Genomic DNA, 16,570 nt, shown 5'->3' with positions numbered 1-16,570 from the left:
CAGTCAATATCCTCGCGGAGACCAAGAGGGCGTCGGCTTTCACAAGCGAAGGAGGGATAGCGAGGCCGCTAGGGTCTGCCCTTTTTGTGCTCGTTCTTCCTTTTCCCTCCGTCTAATATTTGTTTTTTTCTTCTTCTTTTTTTTCGAGTGCGATGGCCACCTGATGCCTTATCAGTTGCACATGCCCAGAAAGAAAGGACCACCACTGTAGTGACCACTACGTAAGATGGACAAATTGACCAAAAAAAAAAAAAACAAAATTGTCGAAGGAAAACTAACCGAGCTATAACGGAATTACTCAATAATTTTCTTTCGCAAGTTTAGAAATTCAAATAAGCAAAACTGAAATTATAGCACTCGAGTGCGCTACTCAGCTAGGTTTCGGGGAACCCCGTGGAATTGTCCATGTCAAACTCAAAAGACGGCAATTCCCTATCAAACCACTGTTCCCGACACGCCACCGCATTCTCCATTAACTGAAATCACTGTTCCTAGTCCACTACGTTAAATTCCGAACGAGCTTCGAGCATGGAGCTCCCACGGACAAAAAGTTCAAACAGTTTGGGAGAAGCAGAACGACGTGAAACCGACCCACTCGCCGTCCCTTTTCCCACAACCGAAGTCAACCGCCAACGCGATGGCTCGAACAGGGAATTCCGACACCTTGTGCTGGTGGGAGTTTTCAGGTCCGGACAAGGAGGAATTGAGGAAGGAAAGATCGTGTGAGCAGGTGGAGAAGGAGAGGAATGTAGTCAGTAGCTGTTGCTGAAGGGGCAAATCTGGCTCGTCATTGTCCTTCTGGTCTACCGCCCGTTTCTCTCTTCCCTCCTCCTGTTCAAAGGGATGGCTCGCGTCACTGACATTTAGGCGCACGAGCGGGGGGAAATGCCGATAGAGCGGCTGCTTTTGGAAAGGTGACTGACTGCCCTGCCCGTCTCGTCGCGGGGCTGAGCTTCGAATCGGGGTCTTTATCTGGTCAAGGTGATTTTCCAGTTTGATTGATTGAGCTCGGCTCACTCTAGTCTCGAATTGTCTTGGGTATAGCAATTCAAGTTGCGTCAATAATTTCTATTTGGAATATTGGAAATTCTGTTGGTCCATGTGAAAGCTCCCCGGTTCGGTTCCGCTAGTATTTGTTTATAGATTATGTTCGTTATGAAATACAACGACACAAACGGTGTAATTCGAGTTTGATTTATTTTCCTTAGGCTTTATATTTCTAAGATTAGAAGTGACAGTTTTTATTTTCAATAGTTAACTTACCATATTAGAGCTCCCTAGTTCAATCATACGTTTTTATAAGGGTTTAGGAATATAAAATATACATTTAATTTCTTGTAACCTGTCCCTTTTTAATAAAACACAGAAAATGAGGGTTTTCTCCCACACGTTCGATATTACTTCGTGTGAGTTTACATTTTTGCTATACTTATTATTTGGTCTGTCTATGGTCCCATGCGGCCTTGTAATGCAATATAGTTTTTCGCAACATCTTTATATTAATATGACATTTTATTTCCTAGTATGTATAGTGACTTAGTGAATGCTGGTCCTTTATCGAGATAATGATTACCACAAAGATATGAATTGTATAGAATTTTCAAAATACAAAGGGAAAATAAGGACTCATATGAATTTCAAAATAATATATTTACTAGGAACAGAGCACACGCTATGCGTGCAAAAAATGAATTTATATATATGCACACACATATTTATATTAAAAATTTTTAAAATTTGGTCTGTATAGGGAGAAGAATGTAGACTTCTGTGAAATAAGAAATATTGAACTTCCACAGACAAAAGAAACCGTTGGGAAGTGAACACGAACCTACCCATTCACTACTCCTTTTCCCAAAAGAAAGTCAACTCAATCTGATGCTTCAACAGGGAAGTCCTACACTAAAACTCGTGGAGTTTCAGGCTTAGACAGAGGAACTGGGGAAGAACATGAGCAGGTAGAGAACAGAAGGAATGTAGTCGGTCGCTGCTTCTGAACAGGCAATTTGGCCTCACTGCTCAAAAGGGCTCGTCACTGTCTTTCGGGTCTTTGGCCTTTCTCTTCCCTCTTGTTCGTTCAAGGAAAGCTCACTTCGCTGAAATCAAGGCACACAAGTGGGTGATATCGATTGACGGCCTATTCTGGGGCAGGTGGCCACCTGCCCGCTCCATCTTATCGCGGGTCGGAGCTTCGAATGGGTGACTCGGGTCCCCATCTGGTTCAGGATTGATTTTAAGTACCATCTTCTCGGATGGAGACTGAGCTTGGGTCGTTTAATCTCAAATATGTCTCGGGTTTTGCTTCGTATGCATATATCAATTCGAGTTGCATCGACAATTTCTATTAGACTCTTGGAGTTCCGCTCAGTGCATATTAAAGTTGCCCGGTTCGGTTTAGATTGTCTAGGGTTATAGGCTAGGTTAATTTAAAGTATAACAATATAAGATGTGAGACTTTTACGTGATTTACTGTCCTTACTCTAGAGGTCCCTAGTTCAAATATACATCCTTACGAGAGTTTCAGGACTGCAAAATTTCCATTTAATTTCTTTTATATTTTTCCATTTTTGAACAAATCACAAAAAATGAGGCCTTTTTCCCACATGTTCAATATTACTTTGTGTGAGTTTGCATTTGTTCTATACATGTTGTCCTAGTCCGTCTATTGTCCCGTGTGGCCTTGTTAAAAATGCAACATAGCATTTCATGACAATCTTTATATTAATATGTTAGTTTAATTTCATAGTAACTTATGAGGCGCCAGTCATGTTCCTTTATCAAGATAATGATGGCCACAAGATACGCATTATACTGAATTTTGAAATACAAAGGAAAAATAAGGGTGTATATATGAATTTTACAGAGATGCTATAATTACTAGGAATGGAGCACGCGCTATTTGTGCGAAAAACCAAAATGAAAATTGATTATATTCAACAATCTAAAATTTTGGTCTCTCAAGGCTTTTGTGAAATAAGGAATGTTCAACTTGCAAAGATAAATGAAGACTTATGGATAAGCATGGAAGGACCATGAATCCTGATTTAGATTTAGCTTGTTATTGTTGTGTTGGTGCTGGGTTGGGTCCAGTTCATAATGGGCGGCCCAGTCTAGTCCATTACCCAGCCTCTCCCCAGTTTTTTTTTTTTTTTTTTTTGGAAGAGAGCCTCTCCCCAATTGCACGTGAAGGATTTGTCCCAATCTCCATGTTCAATCTATCACACTATACAGCTCAATATTGGAAGTATGACTCCTTTCCAATATTTTCATTTTGGAGCTTCTCTTGTTCCTTCTGTTGAGCATAATGATGTGAATTGAGCTTTAATGAGTTAGTATGCAATGCCACATGTTTCCACTTTATCGATCTAAGAAGCACATTGTCGGAACTAGGTTGGAATGTCAAGTGGCTCTAGATTCAAAGGTCGCTGCTGTATTTGAACATGAGAGAAAGATCATTTACGCTCATACTAACAAGATTCCTTTTATTGCGCGATAGAGATACTTTATGCATTCCGTTAGTTATGTATCAATGTTCTAATAAAAGTACTTATATGCACGAAATCCCTGGGATCAATGAGGGTAAATGCCTGAAAAAGGAAAATTTTTAGCTGATGGTTCTGCAACAATTGGGTGGCGAACTTGCTTTTGGTAAAAATTGTATTAATAGCTTATCTACCATGGGAGGTGCTTTTAGGTCTTATAAAATAAAAATTGATCCTTAAATCTTTTTCACGCTTATGTCATGCCGAGGTAGTGCAAAAGAAAAATTGTGACTTTGGATTCAATCTATTGTATTTGGTAAGTTAGCTTGTTGGTTAACTACATCTCTAAAACACGGAGCTTCTCTCGTCCCTTTATTGAGCAGACTGATGAAAATTGAGTTTTGTTGAGTTTAAATATGCAATGCGACACAGTTCCACTTTCTCGATTCGAGAAGTGTGTGGTTAGATCTACGTTGGAGTGCCAAGTGAATCTAGACTTAGGGGTACTACTATATCCAAAATGAAAGGAAGAACATGTTGAGGATGATACAGCTTAAAAGGAGGTGAATAAGTTGTTTTTAAATTTAAATAAATTTTCTTGTAGAAAATAGTAAGTATTAATGAGAAGATGAGCCAATAATGAATTGACAAAGACAATAATGAGAAGATGGAGAAGATCGAACAAAGGTTTATAAATGTTGGGTTTTATATCCAAGACTACGTCCTTTTTGCCTATTGCTGATCGAGACTCGGATATTTATGAATGAATAATCCCATATACGCAAGTAAGGCAGCATGTACCAGAAGTATGGAAAAAGACCAAAGAATATTTGGAGGTTGTCCTCGGACCACCGCATAGAGTATGAAGTCTGTCCTATGCTTGCTCTTGGTGCTGGTGGCGAAAGAAACATTCACTGTGCTAACACAATTAGATGCATTTTCTTTCCGGAACATTGTTTTCTACCAATGAAAGTATAGTATAAGTACGAATATTCGAGAAAGTACCTTTAGATGAATTGTCTTATAAGTTACTCTTGTACTTAAATCAAAAACTAGCTCTGAGGAGAATTTTGTAACCAGTTCATGTGTCTTTACCATGTAGATGACAAATCGACTTTCTTGAACCCAGTCAATGTACAAAATTACAAAAAAAAAAAAAAAATTGTAGCTATTATCTGGTGTGTTTCGGAAAAATTACGGATCATATTCCGGTTGATCACTGTTCTGGAGAGTGCTACTATCAAGAGTCACAGCAAGAAATAAATCATTCTCTCTCCCAAGTAGGTAATCCTCTCTTGATATGCTTGCTCATTTCAATTTGTTAGCAAAAGAAAAGCATGTAATGTCGATGTAACTGTAGATGTCCACTATGCTCCAAAAGTCGCTTTCCCACTATGCTCTAGAAGTCGCTTTCGCATCATATAGCAAGAATCTCAGCCTCCAGAAATAATTGGGTACAGCATTGGAGGTGGATCTGTTATATACCGTTTTCATCGTCTATTCTGAACCGAGTGCTTTTTGTCGTTAGATGAGACAAGGGGTCAACGACACGCTCCTTCCTTGTGCTTCCCTTGATATCTAAGCCATAATTATTTGACAATATTCCTCCATCCAAATATGTGCTTCTATGTAAGTTATTACTGATTTAAAGCGTTGGAAATCACAAGGCAGAGAAAGCAACATTTGCTAAGGATTATCTTCATTCTACGCATATATTAAGTAGCGAGCACTTCGTTTCCCTTCTATTCTGCTGAAGCAACACATTACAAGTCTAAGACTAGGAATCCTGGAATTGATTTTGCTTTAAACTACCAAACTTTCCACAGAGTTTAAGCATGATGAGCCCCAAGAAGCTACTCAAGATGGCAAGGAAGTGGGAAATATTAACCGCTTCAAGCAGAAAAAGAATTGCCCTTGCTGGAGCTAGAGAGGAGCCAAATTCTGCCTCATCAGTGACAGAAAAGGGTCACTTTGTCATCTACACGGCCGACGGAAGCCGTTTCATGGTTCCTTTGCAATGCCTTAGCAGCAACATCTTTCAAGAGCTGTTCAAAATGTCCAAAGAAGAGTTTGGCTTGTCGAGTGATGGTCCAGTCACCATGCCCTGTGATGCAGCGTCTATGGAGTTCATACTATCTCTTGTCCAAAGACGCATTGCCAAAGACATAGAAAATGCTTTGCTCAACTTCATTGCATTCTCTCAATGCTCGGCTGCATCTTTGGATAATGAATGTGTGGAAGGAGTTCTAGTTTGTGGTCAGTAAAGGAAAAACCTGTGATGTGTTAAACGTATATCCTTGGCCAATTTGACTATTGCAGTTTTCTTTCTGTATATAGCTTAATTGCATGTTTTGTATAGCATGAGATTGCAACAGGTGTGCATTTGTACAGCAAGACCTCGTGTGAATGAGAACCTCTTGTAAATTTCTTTGTGGAGACTCAATGTATGACATTATAGTGAAGAAATGTACCTCATGCTTCCACACTTCTAGCCAGGTCTATAAAAATCCAGTAAATTGGAACTAGCTAGAATGGTGCGTCTCTTTCACAGCCTCACAGTCATCAGAGCACGTCGTTACAATATTATGATGTGATAAGTCCTTGAATGTAGAAGACATTGTGAATCTATTACTGCTTGCACTTGATACCCTATTTCTTCAAGAGTCTCATCTTAATATGTGTCCTGTTTTGTGGATCAAAATCATCGACAGCAGTAAAGAAAAATGAGATAGGAGTTACCTTACTTTTGTTAGCATGAATTTGCATACTTTGGGCGCTGTAGTTTTCAGATTAGATGAATTTCCGATATCTATCTCAGCAATGACAGTAAGGCCTTGTTTGTTTAAATCTATTTCTGTTCCCTGGAACATAAATTTTTATTCTTTTCTGGGGAACAAAAAAAGAACGAAAACACGTTTGTTTACATTTTTGTTCCTGTGAACAAATTTGGAACAGAAATAAGAAGTAGAAAAAACTTGTTTCTTGTTCCTGGGAACAATTTCAAGAAACACTTTTTTTTCTCCTTTTTCTTTTTCTTTTTTTCTTTTTTTCTTCTTTTTTCTTTGGCCGGTTGTAGGCCTCGGCCATGGTCGGTGACCGGTCGTCGAAGGCTGGCAACCTCGGCGGAGCGTCTCCGGCCCCTAGCGAGGTCGAGCCTCGCCCAGCCACAGCAAGGCTCAGCCTTGCTAGGGGTCGATGAGCCTTGTCGAGGGCCGGAGAGCCTTGCTGTGGCTAGGCGAGGCCGCCGGCCCTCATCGGTTGGTCGCCGACCATGGCCGAGGCCGACGATTGGCCAAAAGGAAGAAAAAAGAAAAAAGAAAATACAAATATTAAAAAATTAAAAGAAACAAAAAAATTATACAAGTTTACCAAACGTGTTTTTGTTCTTTTTCTATTCTAGGAATATAAATTTTGTGTAGTTACCAAACACGTTCTTTTGCTCAAAAATTGTTTCCCGTGATAGAAATTATTATTTTTTTATTTCTGTTCCTAGAACAATTTTTAAATAGAAACGTTACCAAATGCGCCTTAAGTCTCAGGGTTCAGTTCCTTCATAAAAGAAGATGGTGCCCCCTATATAAAAAGGCATGTGCACAATAAGCTAAGCTTACTTTGCCCCAAGAGTGGCCATAAGATAAAGGAGAACCAAGATGCTGTTTCGAACCAGATGAACAAAGTGATGCTAAGTTATCTGGCATGACCCATTTCACTTAGCTCTTTAGCATTTTTCCATGTGGTTCTCTCCTGAACCTAGTGTGAAGCTTGTTTGTTTGTGTTCTTTTCTTTTGGTCATGAACACAATTTCTGTTTTTTTTGTTCCGAGGAACAAAAAAAGACGTTTCTTTACATTTTTGTTCCCAATCTAATTTTTTTTTTATTCCCCAAAAAACAAATTTGGAACAGAAAGAAGAAACAAGAAAAAATTGTTTTTTGTTCTTGGAACAATTCTAAGAAATAATTTTTCTCTCTCCTATTTTTTTCTTCTCTTTATTTTCTTCATTTTTCTTTGGCCAGTCACCAGCCTCGACCATGGCTGGTGATTGGCCGTTGAGGGCCGGTGATGCCGTCGAGGGCTGACGACCTCGTTGGGGCTTGGCGAGCCTCGCCATGGCTAGGCGAGGCCGCCGACCCTCGTCGATCGGTCGTTGGCCATGGCCGAGGCCGGCGACCGGCTAAAAGGAAGAAAAAAGAAAAAAAGGAAAAATAAAATAAAAATATTAAAAAATTAAAAGAAACATTTTTTTTTACAAGTTTACCAAACGTATTTCTGTTTTTTTTTATTCCAAAAACAAATTTACTAAACGCATTCTTTTGTTAAAAAATTGTTCATCGAAACAAAAATAATTTTTTCTTTTTTTGTTCCCTAAAATAATTTTTGAATAGAAATGTTACTACATGCACCTTAAAATAACTGCTACAAATCAAATTATCCCGTCACCGATTCTACTTTTAAGAACTGAGAGGTAGATTGACACTTCCAAGAACTTGACTCAACTTTTGGTTGACTTTTAATTCGAATGGTCCATTTTGCATACTTTCAGTCAATATCCTCGCGGAGACCAAGAGGCGTCGGCCTTCACAAGCGATCTCCTTTTCCCTCAGTCTAATATTTGTTTTTTTCTTCTTGTTTTTTTCGAGTGCGATGGCCACTTGATGCCTTATCAGTTGCACATGCCCAGAAAGAAAGGACCACCACTCTAGTGACCACCACGTAAGATGGACATATTGACCAAAAAAAAAAACAAAATTATCGAAGGAAAACTAACCGAGCTATGACGGAATCACTCAATAATTTTCTTTCGCAAGTTTAGAAATTCAAATAAGCAAAACTGAAATTATAGCACTCGAGTGCGCTACTCAGCTAGGTTTCGGGGGAACCCCGTGGAATTGTCCATGTCAAACTCAGAAGACGGCAATTCCCTATCAAACCACTGTTCCCGACACGCCACCGCATTCTCCATTAACTGAAATCCATTAACTGAAATCACTGTTCCTAGTCCACTACGTTAAATTCCGAACGAGCTTCGAGCATGGAGCTCCCACGGACAAAAAGTTCAAACAGTTTGGGAGAAGCAGAACGACGTGAAACCGACCCACTCGCCGTCCCTTTTCCCACAACCGAAGTCAACCGCCAACGCGATGGCTCGAACAGGGAATTCCGACACCTTGTGCTGGTGGGAGTTTTCAGGTCCGGACAGGAGGAATTGAGGAAGGAAAGATCGTGTGAGCAGGTGGAGAAGGAGAGGAATGTAGTCAGTAGCTGTTGCTGAAGGGGGCAAATCTGGCTCGTCATTGTCCTTCTGGTCTACCGCCCGTTTCTCTCTTCCCTCCTCCTGTTCAAAGGGATGGCTCGCGTCACTGACATTTAGGCGCACGAGCGGGGGGAAATGCCGATGGAGCGGCTGCTTTTGGAAAGGTGACTGACTGCCCTGCCCGTCTCGTCGCGGGGCTGAGCTTCGAATCGGGTCCTTATCTGGTCAAGGTGATTTTCCAGTTTGATTGATTGAGCTCGGCTCACTCTAGTCTCGAATTGTCTTGGGTATAGCAATTCAAGTTGCGTCAATAATTTCTATTTGGAATATTGGAAATTCTGTTGGTCCATGTGAAAGCTCCCGGTTCGGTTCCGCTAGTATTTGTTTATAGATTATGTTCGTTATGAAATACAACGACACAAACGGTGTAATTCGAGTTTGATTTATTTTCCTTAGGCTTTATATTTCTAAGATCAAGTGACAGTTTTTATTTTAAGAGTTAACTTACCATATTAGAGCTCCCTAGTTCAATCATACGTTTTTATAAGGGTTTAGGAATATAAAATATACATTTAATTTCTTGTAACCTGTCCCTTTTTAATAAAACACAGAAAATGAGGGTTTTCTCCCACATGTGTGAGTTTACATTTTTTCTATACTTATTATCCGGTCCGTCATTGTCCCATGTGGCCTTGTTAAAAATGCAACATGGCATTTCACAACATCTTTTTATTAATACGGCATTTTATTTCCTAGTATGTATAGTGACTTATGAATGCTGCTCACACTCCTTTATCGAGATAATGATTGCCACAAAGATATGAATTGTATGGAATTTTCGAAATACAATACAAAAATAAGGACTTAATATGAATTTCAAAATAATATATTTACTAGGAACAGAGCACACGCTAAGCGTGCAAAAAACGAATTTATATATACACACATATTTATATTAAATTTTTTTAAAATTTGGTCTGTTTGGGGAGAAGAATGTAGACTTCTGTGAAATAAGAAATATTGAACTTCCACAGACAAAAAGAAACTGTTGGGAAGTGAACGCGAACCCACCCATTCACTACTCCTTTTCCCAAAAGAAAGCCAACCCAATCTGATGCTTGAACAGGGAAGTCCTACACTAAAACTCGTGGAGTTTCAGGCTTAGACAGAGGAATTGGGGAAGAACATGAGCAGGTAGAGAACAGAAGGAATGTAGTCGGTAGCTGCTTCTGAAGAGGCAATTTGGCCTCACTGCTCAAAAGGACTCGTCACTGTCTTTCGGGTCTTTGGCCTTTCTCTTCCCTCTTGTTCGTTCAAGGAAAGCTCACTTCGCTGAAATCAAGGCACACAAGTGGGTGATATCGATTGACGGCCTATTCTGGGGCAGGTGGCCGCCTGCCCGCTCCATCTTATCGCCGGTCGGAGCTTCGAATGGGTGACTCGGGTCCCCATCTGGTTCAGGATTGATTTTAAGTACCATCTTCTCGGATGGAGACTGAGCTTGGGTCGTTTAATCTCAAATTTGTCTCGGGTTTTGCTTCGTATGCAGATATCAATTCGAGTTGCATCGACAATTTCTATTAGACTCTTGGAGTTCCGCTCGGTGTATATTAAAGTTGCCCGGTTCGGTTTAGATTGTCTAGGGTTATAGGCTAGGTTAATTTAAAGTATAACAATATAAGATGTGAGACTTTTACGTGATTTACTGTCCTTACTCTAGAGGTCCCTAGTTCAAATATACATCCTTACGAGAGTTTCAGGACTGCAAAATTTGCATTTAATTTCTTTTATATTTTTCCATTTTTGAACAAATCACAAAAAATGAGGCCTTTTTCCACATGTTCAATATTACTTTGTGTGAGTTTGCATTTGTTCTATACATGTTGTCTTAGTCCGTCTATTGTCCCGTGTGGCCTTGTTAAAAATGCAACATAGCATTTCATGACAATCTTTATATTAATATGTTAGTTTAATTTCATAGTAACTTATGAGGCGCCAGTCATGTTCCTTTATCAAGATAATGATGGCCACAAGATACGCATTATACTGAATTTTTGAAATACAAAGGAAAAATAAGGGTGTATATATGAATTTTACAGAGATGCTATAATTACTAGGAATGGAACACGCGCTATTTGTGCGAAAAACCAAAATGAAAATTGATTATATTCAACAATCTAAAATTTTGGTCTCTCAAGGCTTTTGTGAAATAAGGAATGTTCAACTTGCAAAGATAAATGAAGACTTATGGATAAGCATGGAAGGACCATGAATCCTGATTTATATTTAGCTTGTTATTGTTGTGTTGGTGCTGGGTTGGGTCCAGTTCCTAATGGGCGGCCCAGTCTAGTCCATTACCCAGCCTCTGCCCAGTTGCACGTGAAGGATTTGTCCCAATCTCCATGTTCAATCCATCACACTATACAGCTCAATATTGGAAGTATGATTCCTTTCCAATATTTTCATTTTGGAACTTCTCTTGTTCCTTCTGTTGAGCATAATGATGCGAATTGAGCTCTAATGAGTTCGAGTATGCAATGCCACACGTTTCCACTTTCTCAATCTAAGAAGCACATTGTCAGAACTAAGTTGGAATGTCAAGTGGCTCTAGATTCAAGGGTCGCTGCTGTATTTGAACATGAGAGAAAGATCATTTACGCTCATACTAACAAGATTCCTTTTATTGCGCAATAGAGATACTTTATGTATTTCCATTAGTTATGTATAATGTTCTAATAAAAGTACTTATATGCACGAAATCCCTGGGATCAATGAGGGCAAATGCCTAAAAAAGGATAATTTTTAGCTGATGGATCTGCAACAATTGGGAGGCGAACTTGCTTTTGGTAAAAATTGTATTAATAGCTTATCTACGATGGGAGGTGCTTTTAGGTCTTATAAAAAGAAAATTGATCCTTAAATCTTTTTCATGCTTAAGTCATGCCAAGGTAGTGTAAAAGAAAAATTGTGACTTTGGATTCAATCTATTGTATTTGGTAAGTTAGCTTGTTGGTTAACTATATCTTTAAAACACGGAGCTTCTCTTGTCCCTTTATTGAGCAAACTGAAGAAAATTGAGTTTTATTGAGTATAAATATGCAATGCGACACAGTTCCACTTTCTCGATTTGAGAAGTGTGTGGTTAGATCTATTTTGGAGTGCCAAGTGGTTCTAGATTTAGGGGTACTACTTTATCCAAAATGAGAGGAAAAACATGTTGAGGCTAATGATACATCTTAAAGGTAGGTGAATAAGTTGTTTTTAAATTTAAATAATTTTTCTGTAGAAAATAGTAAGTATTAATGAGAAGATGAGCCAATAATGAATTGACAAGCACAATAATAAGAAGATGGAGAAGATCGAACAAAGGTTTATAAATGTTGGGTTTTATATCCAAGACTACGTCCTTTTTGCCTATTGCTGATCGAGACTCGGATATTTATGAACGAATAATCCCATATACGCAAGTAAGGCAGCATGTACCAGAAGTATGGAAAAAGACCAGAGAATATTTGGAGGTTGTCCTCGGACCACCGCATAGAGTATGAAGTCTGTCCTATGCTTGCTCTTGGTGCTGGTGGCGAAAGAAACATTCACTGTGCTAACACAATTAGATGCATTTTCTTTCCGAAACACTATTTTCTACCAATGAAAGTATAGTATAAGTCCGAATATTCGAGAAAGTACCTTTAGATGAATTGTCTTATAAGTTACTCTTGTACTTAAATCAAAAACATGTAATGTCGATGTAACTGTAGATGTCCACTATGCTCCAAAAGTCGCTTTCGCATCATATAGCAAGAATCTCAGCCTCCGGAAATAATTGGGTACAGCATTGGAGGTGGATCCGTTAAATACCGTTTTCATCGTCTATTCTGAGCCAAGTGCTTTTTGTCGTTAGACGAGACAAGGGGTCATCGACACGCTCCTTCCTTGTGCTTCCCTTGATATCTAAGCCATCATCATTTGACAATATTCCTCCATCCAAATATGTGCTTCTATGTAAGTTATTATGATTTAAAGCGTTGGAAATCACAAGGCAGAGAAAGCAACATTTGCTAAGGATTATCTTCATTCTACGCATATATTAAGTAGCGAGCACTTCGTTTCCCTTCTATTCTGCTGAAGCAACACATTACAAGTCTAAGACTTGGAATCCTGGAATTGATTTTGCTTTAAACTACCGAACTTTCCAGAGAGCTTAAGCATGATGAGCCCCAAGAAGCTACTCAAGATGGCAAGGAAGTGGGAAATATTAACCGCTTCAAGCAGAAAAGAATTGCCCTTGCTGGAGCTAGAGAGGAGCCAAATTCTGCCTCATCAGTGACAGAAAAGGGTCACTTTGTCATCTACACGGCCGACGGAAGCCGTTTCATGGTTCCTTTGCAATGTCTTAGCAGCAAGATCTTTCAAGAGCTGTTCAAAATGTCCAAAGAAGAGTTTGGTTTGTCGAGTGATGGTCCAGTTACCATGCCCTGTGATGCAGCGTCTATGGAGTACATACTATCTCTTGTCCAAAGACGCATTGCCAAAGACATAGAAAAAGCTTTGCTCAACTTCATTGCATTCTCTCAATGCTCGGCTGCATCTTTGGATAACGAATGTGCGGAAGGAGTTCTAGTTTGTGGTCAGTAAAGGAAAAACCTGTGATGTGTTATATGTATATGCTAGGCCAATTTGACTATTGCCGTTTTCTTTCTGTATATAGCTTAATTGCATGCTTTGTATAGCATAAGAATTGCAACAAGTGTGCATTTGTACAGCAAGACCTCGTGTGAATGAGAATCTCTTGTAAATTTCTTTGTGGAGACTCAATGTATGACATTATAGTGAAGAAATATACCTCATGCTTCCACACTTCTAGCCAGGACTATAAAAATCCAGTAAATTGGAACTAGCTAGAATGGTGCGTCTCTTTCACAGCCTCACAGTCATCAGAGCACGTTGTTACAATATTATGATGTGATAAGTCCTTGAATGTAGAAGACATTGTGAATCTGTTACTGCTTGCACTTGATACCCTATCTTTTCAGGAGTCCCATCTTAATATGTATCCTGTTTTGTGGATCAAAATCATCAACAGCAGTAAAGAAAAATGAGATAGGAGTTACCTTACTTTTGTTAGCATGAATTTGCATACTTTGGGTTTTCAGATTAGATGAATTTCCGATATCTATCTCAGCAATGACAGTAAGCCTCAGGGTTCAGTTCCTTCATAAAAGAAGATGGTGCCCCCTATATAGAAAGGCACATGCGCAATAAGCTAAGCTTACTTTGCCCCAAGAGTGGCCATAGGATAAAGGAGAACCGAGATGCTGCTCTGGACCAGATGGACAAAGTGATGCTAAGTTATCTAGCCTGACCCATTTCACTGAGCTCTTTAGCATTTTTCCATGTGGTTCTCTCCCGAACCTGGTGTGAAGTATTGTCCCAAGAATGGTAAAACAGCTGCTACAGATCAAAAGAATGAGTAGTATGGCAGACCTTCCGGATGATGTAGTGTCTATATACGAAACATAAACTTTTAACATAGAGTCCTAGTCAATCTATTCTTAGCTTACTTATAAAGTTCAAAGCTCCTACCTAAATAGTATTAACTTTTCTTGATATTGAGCTACATAGAATGATGATTTTAGACTTGATCTTTGTGAATTGATAAATTGGCGTTCTAGTGTGAAAGTTGACTTAGCAGTCTTTGCAAATGCATTATGAGGGGATGGATCGAGCGTAACAAAAAGTTGACTAGCAAATTATTTTGCCTGTCACACATTAGAAGTTTATTTCGGGTCATCGATCTTTTGAAATTTTTTGGTTATCTAAGGGCCTGTTGTGGAGATGGTTGATATAGTTCGTGTATAATAGCTTTTGAAATTTTGATCCCTAACCAGTTTAAATAGCAAATAGCTTCGTGCTAATGAGGTCATGTTCATCCGACGAGGAGTTGGTTGTCATCGTGTTGAAGTTACCATGAATATCTCGACATTCTAATATGATGGTACTCATGAATATCTCGACATTCTAATATGATGGTACTGCTGGGACCGTACCTTAGTTCAGCTAGGAAGTTGGAAATGGGTAATCACTCTTTTAACCATCTATGCAGAACACTAAAAGAATTGATTTTGCACAAGGCAATCGGGAACAGCTAAGTAAATTCACCATTTTTCGGGTGATAACTACTAAAGCATCATACAGAAAATCTTCAACTTCACCTCACATCATGTTCAAACATGACATTGTTCTCAAGAGAATTTTTCATTGGCAATGACAACAGAGATGATAAAAATAAAGAGGTTGATTTCTTTGACTCTTAACTCTTGTGCTTCTCCATGAGCTTAGTAATTTCATTGCGAATTTCAGCGGCCCCTGTCCTTAAACAATTCAACGAAAGTTCTGTTATTGGTTACCCTGATGCTCTCCGTCTCCTTTTTCTCCGTATTTTCAGACAAAATTAGAATGTTCGACAGTAACTATGCATACATCTAGACCATATCACCAATCATTTGGTTTTGCAGATTTCACCACTACACAATAAATTAACGACTTTTCCAGTTTCTCAGGTCCTCCACCTATAAAACAAACTAACTACCGTGCCTTCCATAAAACAAGTCTCAGTTCTGATTTTGCACCAAGAGGCCTCCCAAAGTGGCTAGGAAGTGGCGTAAGATCACTGCCACTGAAGGTTTTCTAATGCAGGCGTTTGCACAATGCTAAACGCAAGTGAAAAGGGTAACTTCGTAATCTGTAGCAACGACAGAAGCTACTTTGCCATCCCCTTGGCATGTCTCAATACTCTTACTTAGCGGGAGCTGTTTAGAATGTCTGAAGAAGAGTGTGGACTATCAGGTGATGGACCCATCATTTTGCCATTTGATGCTTTGGTTTTGGAGTACCCTGTCACACTCCTACAAAACGGTCCAGTTAAAGATTCACAGAGCTTTGCTTGATGCAATTTCTTCTTGTTGATGCTCATCATATGTTTCTTTGTATCAAAGCTACATCAGCAAAACACTCAATTGTGAATTATTAGTCGGTAACATTTTTGTGTTTTGTAAATAAGTTCAGATTCACCTAAAATTTTTTGCAGCATTGGTAAAAAAATTGTAACGATTCATGTAAGTTTTGTTGAAGAATTCACATAGCCATCAAAGTGAAATTCACTATCTAAGATTGGTAGAAGTGGTACTTGCATACAACAGAGGCAAATAGTGTTATACTGTCAGCCTGTCATGTACATTGAGCGAGTAGCAATATTGTTATCATTATGCTTCTTCAATAAACAATAGCTAAAGACAGAAACCCTTAATAGTCTCATTTTCTTCCCAAAGCTGTTCATTGAATGTTTATTCTCGTGGTTACTGAAGAAATCTGGATGCTGGCATGGTTATAGTATGTAAAGTCACTCCTTCCTCAACTTCAAGACCCCTCCTTTCCTTTTGGAAGCAATGTTTTAACGAGAAGATATGCCATACATTTTCTTTCTGAAACATGGTCAACTTCCAGCAAAAAAATTCTAAAGTGTCCAGGTGGAAAAAGTTCCATTGCTTGATGATCTTGAAGTTAAAATGAACATTACCTCAAGATGAAGAATCAAATGAGACAAGAGGAGTAGGATATTATAAAAATGTTCTCTGTATTATATCCATAAATAACTATTAGAATGTTTAAATGATAAATCACGCTTTCATTTTTACAGCTTAAGTTTTCAGAATAGTTAGTTGTGATCTCACAAAATTTAATATGATATTAGAGTTGGAAGTTCTAAGTTCGAATCTTTCTAGGCCACATTTACCTCCTCAATTAATTCCACACTTAATACTAGTCAAAAAGACCAAA

At 38.9% G+C, this 16,570-nt stretch overlaps 1 protein-coding gene across 1 annotated transcript; it reads left to right on the top strand.

Moving 5' to 3' along the window:
* The first annotated feature begins 12,211 nt into the window (after positions 1-12,211).
* LOC120296122 (auxin-responsive protein SAUR66-like) lies at positions 12,212-13,369 on the top strand. Its single transcript, XM_039317781.1, has 2 exons — positions 12,212-12,276; positions 12,931-13,369. The coding sequence occupies exons 1-2, from the start codon at positions 12,212-12,214 to the stop codon at positions 13,367-13,369; spliced, it is 504 nt and encodes a 167-aa protein (XP_039173715.1).
* Positions 13,370-16,570: the final 3,201 nt, after the last annotated feature.

This window comes from Eucalyptus grandis, chromosome 7 (assembly GCF_016545825.1).
Source record: "Eucalyptus grandis isolate ANBG69807.140 chromosome 7, ASM1654582v1, whole genome shotgun sequence".
NCBI classification, from domain to species: Eukaryota; Viridiplantae; Streptophyta; class Magnoliopsida; order Myrtales; family Myrtaceae; genus Eucalyptus; species Eucalyptus grandis.
The sequence above is the reverse complement of the archived record's forward strand: the minus strand, read 5'-3'. Positions and strand labels throughout refer to the sequence as shown.

Coding starts and splice junctions, on each gene's coding strand:
- LOC120296122 (XM_039317781.1), top strand. CDS start 12,212: ATGTACCAGAAGTATGGAAAAAGACCAGAGAATATTTGGAGGTTGTCC. Junction 12,277..12,930: donor TCCTCGGACCACCGCATAGA/GTATGAAGTCTG, acceptor CGAACTTTCCAG/AGAGCTTAAGCATGATGAGC.